Genomic DNA, 1,675 nt, shown 5'->3' with positions numbered 1-1,675 from the left:
TCAATGATGCGTGCGAGAGACCACTTGGTGGGAGGTCGTTGTTCGTCCTTGACGAGAACTAGAGCTCCGATTTGGTAAAGATTGTGAGCCCGATGTCACTTTAAAGAGACCTCGGAGATGAAGCAATTCATCGGTATCGATAAACGGAATGAGGCGGAGTAATGGACTTGATTTCGGTAGTGGTTTGTTTGCTTTGATGAGTTGAATTTCCGGAGAAAAGCACGCGTATTGCGTCAATTTGGTCCAGAAGGCGAGCACAGAGTCCAATTCGAGCGGAGTGAGAGGATCTTGAGCGGCGCGTGCATTGGTAGTTTTGCGAAAACGTTCGATGGCGCGTCGAATCCATGCGGTGATGCGGAGTAGCTTGGTGAGAGAAGAGTATCGTTTTATAAGGTCCCATGCCTCCGGTTCGGGGCTGACTATGGCGACGGCATAGCTTCGTGCACGTTCCTCTCCTTGTGCGGCCGGGCTGAGAGTGCCGGTGGAGGCAGGCCACTCAGTGGAGGCTCGTTGGAGCCATTGAGGTCCCGACCACCAGAGCCGCTCCTGCTGTAGTCGTTGCGGAGAGATTCCTCGCGATGCCAAGTCGGCGGGATTTTCTTTCCCAGCGATGTGATGCCAACGAGAGTTTGACAGTTCTTGTATGAACGATACCCGATGTTGCACGAATTCCTTCCATCTTGACGGATGGCTCTTGATCCAGGCCAGCGCGACAGTAGAATCGGTCCAGAGATGAGAGGTTGAGCGAGTCAGGTCGAGCACGTCGCGAACCTTGCGAATCAATTTTACGAGAAGCACGGCAGCGGATAACTCGAGTCGAGATATTGTTACGCGTCTGAGAGGAGTCACTTTTGTCTTTGCACTGACGAAGGTCACGCGAATGTCACTAGGCGAAACAACACGAATATAAACAACCGCCGCGAAGGCGTGTTGCGAGGCGTCCGAAAATCCGTGAAGTTGCACTTCGAGGGTATCCGAACTCGTACCGAACCAGCGCGGAATGGAAATCACCGACAAGTTTTTAAATTGCGCGAGAAAGTCGATCCAGTGAGATTTGAGGTCGTCCGGAAGTTCGCAATCCCAATCAAGACGAATAGTCCACAGTTCTTGCATAAAGATTTTTGCATTGATAATGATCGGCGCGAGCCATCCAAGCGGATCAAAGATGCGCGCGATAAACGAGAGTACTGAGCGTTTCGTGATTGCGACTGTCCGCGGAGGCGACGGCGCGGAGAATATGAAATTGTCACTCAGTCGATTCCACTGAACGCCGAGCGCGTAACCGGATCGCTGACCGGTAGGATCGCGGACATTTCCTGATCGTGAACTGAGATGCTTGCGAGCAGATCCGGAGAATTTGCAACCCACTTTTTTAAATTAAAGCTGCCCGCCGTGAGCGTGTCTTGAAGTTGCTAAATTTTTTCTTTTGCGGTAGCTACTGTATCTGCCCCTGACAGAATATCGTCAACATATGTGTCGCAACGAATGATTTCTGCAGCAAAGGCGCGCGTGGTTTCGAATTCGAGAGCGAGTTGCTGTAAGCAACGAAGAGCGAGATATGGCGCGCACGCGAGACCGTATGTCACTGTACACAACAAATATTCGCGCGGATTCTCGCTGGGCGAGTCTCTCCAGAGAATTTTTTGCAACGGCCAATCGTCTTGGTGAACGCGAA

The 1,675-nt window shown here is 51.6% G+C and overlaps 1 protein-coding gene across 1 annotated transcript; it reads right to left on the bottom strand.

Moving 5' to 3' along the window:
- Nucleotides 1-1,113, bottom strand: LOC108725202 (uncharacterized). The gene has a single exon (XM_018452066.1). The coding sequence runs from the start codon at nucleotides 1,111-1,113 to the stop codon at nucleotides 1-3; it is 1,113 nt and encodes a 370-aa protein (XP_018307568.1).
- Between the last annotated feature and the right edge of the window lie 562 nt (nucleotides 1,114-1,675).

Source organism: Mycetomoellerius zeteki, unplaced genomic scaffold (genome assembly GCF_001594055.1).
Source record: "Mycetomoellerius zeteki isolate Tzet28-1 unplaced genomic scaffold, Tzet1.0 scaffold331, whole genome shotgun sequence".
Taxonomy (NCBI): domain Eukaryota; kingdom Metazoa; phylum Arthropoda; class Insecta; order Hymenoptera; family Formicidae; genus Mycetomoellerius; species Mycetomoellerius zeteki.
Note: the sequence above shows the minus strand (reverse complement) of the source record. Positions and strands in the feature narration are given on the sequence as shown.

What these genes read in the sequence shown, in the direction of transcription:
- LOC108725202 (XM_018452066.1), bottom strand. Translation starts at nt 1,113, where the DNA reads ATGCAAGAACTGTGGACTATTCGTCTTGATTGGGATTGCGAACTTCCG.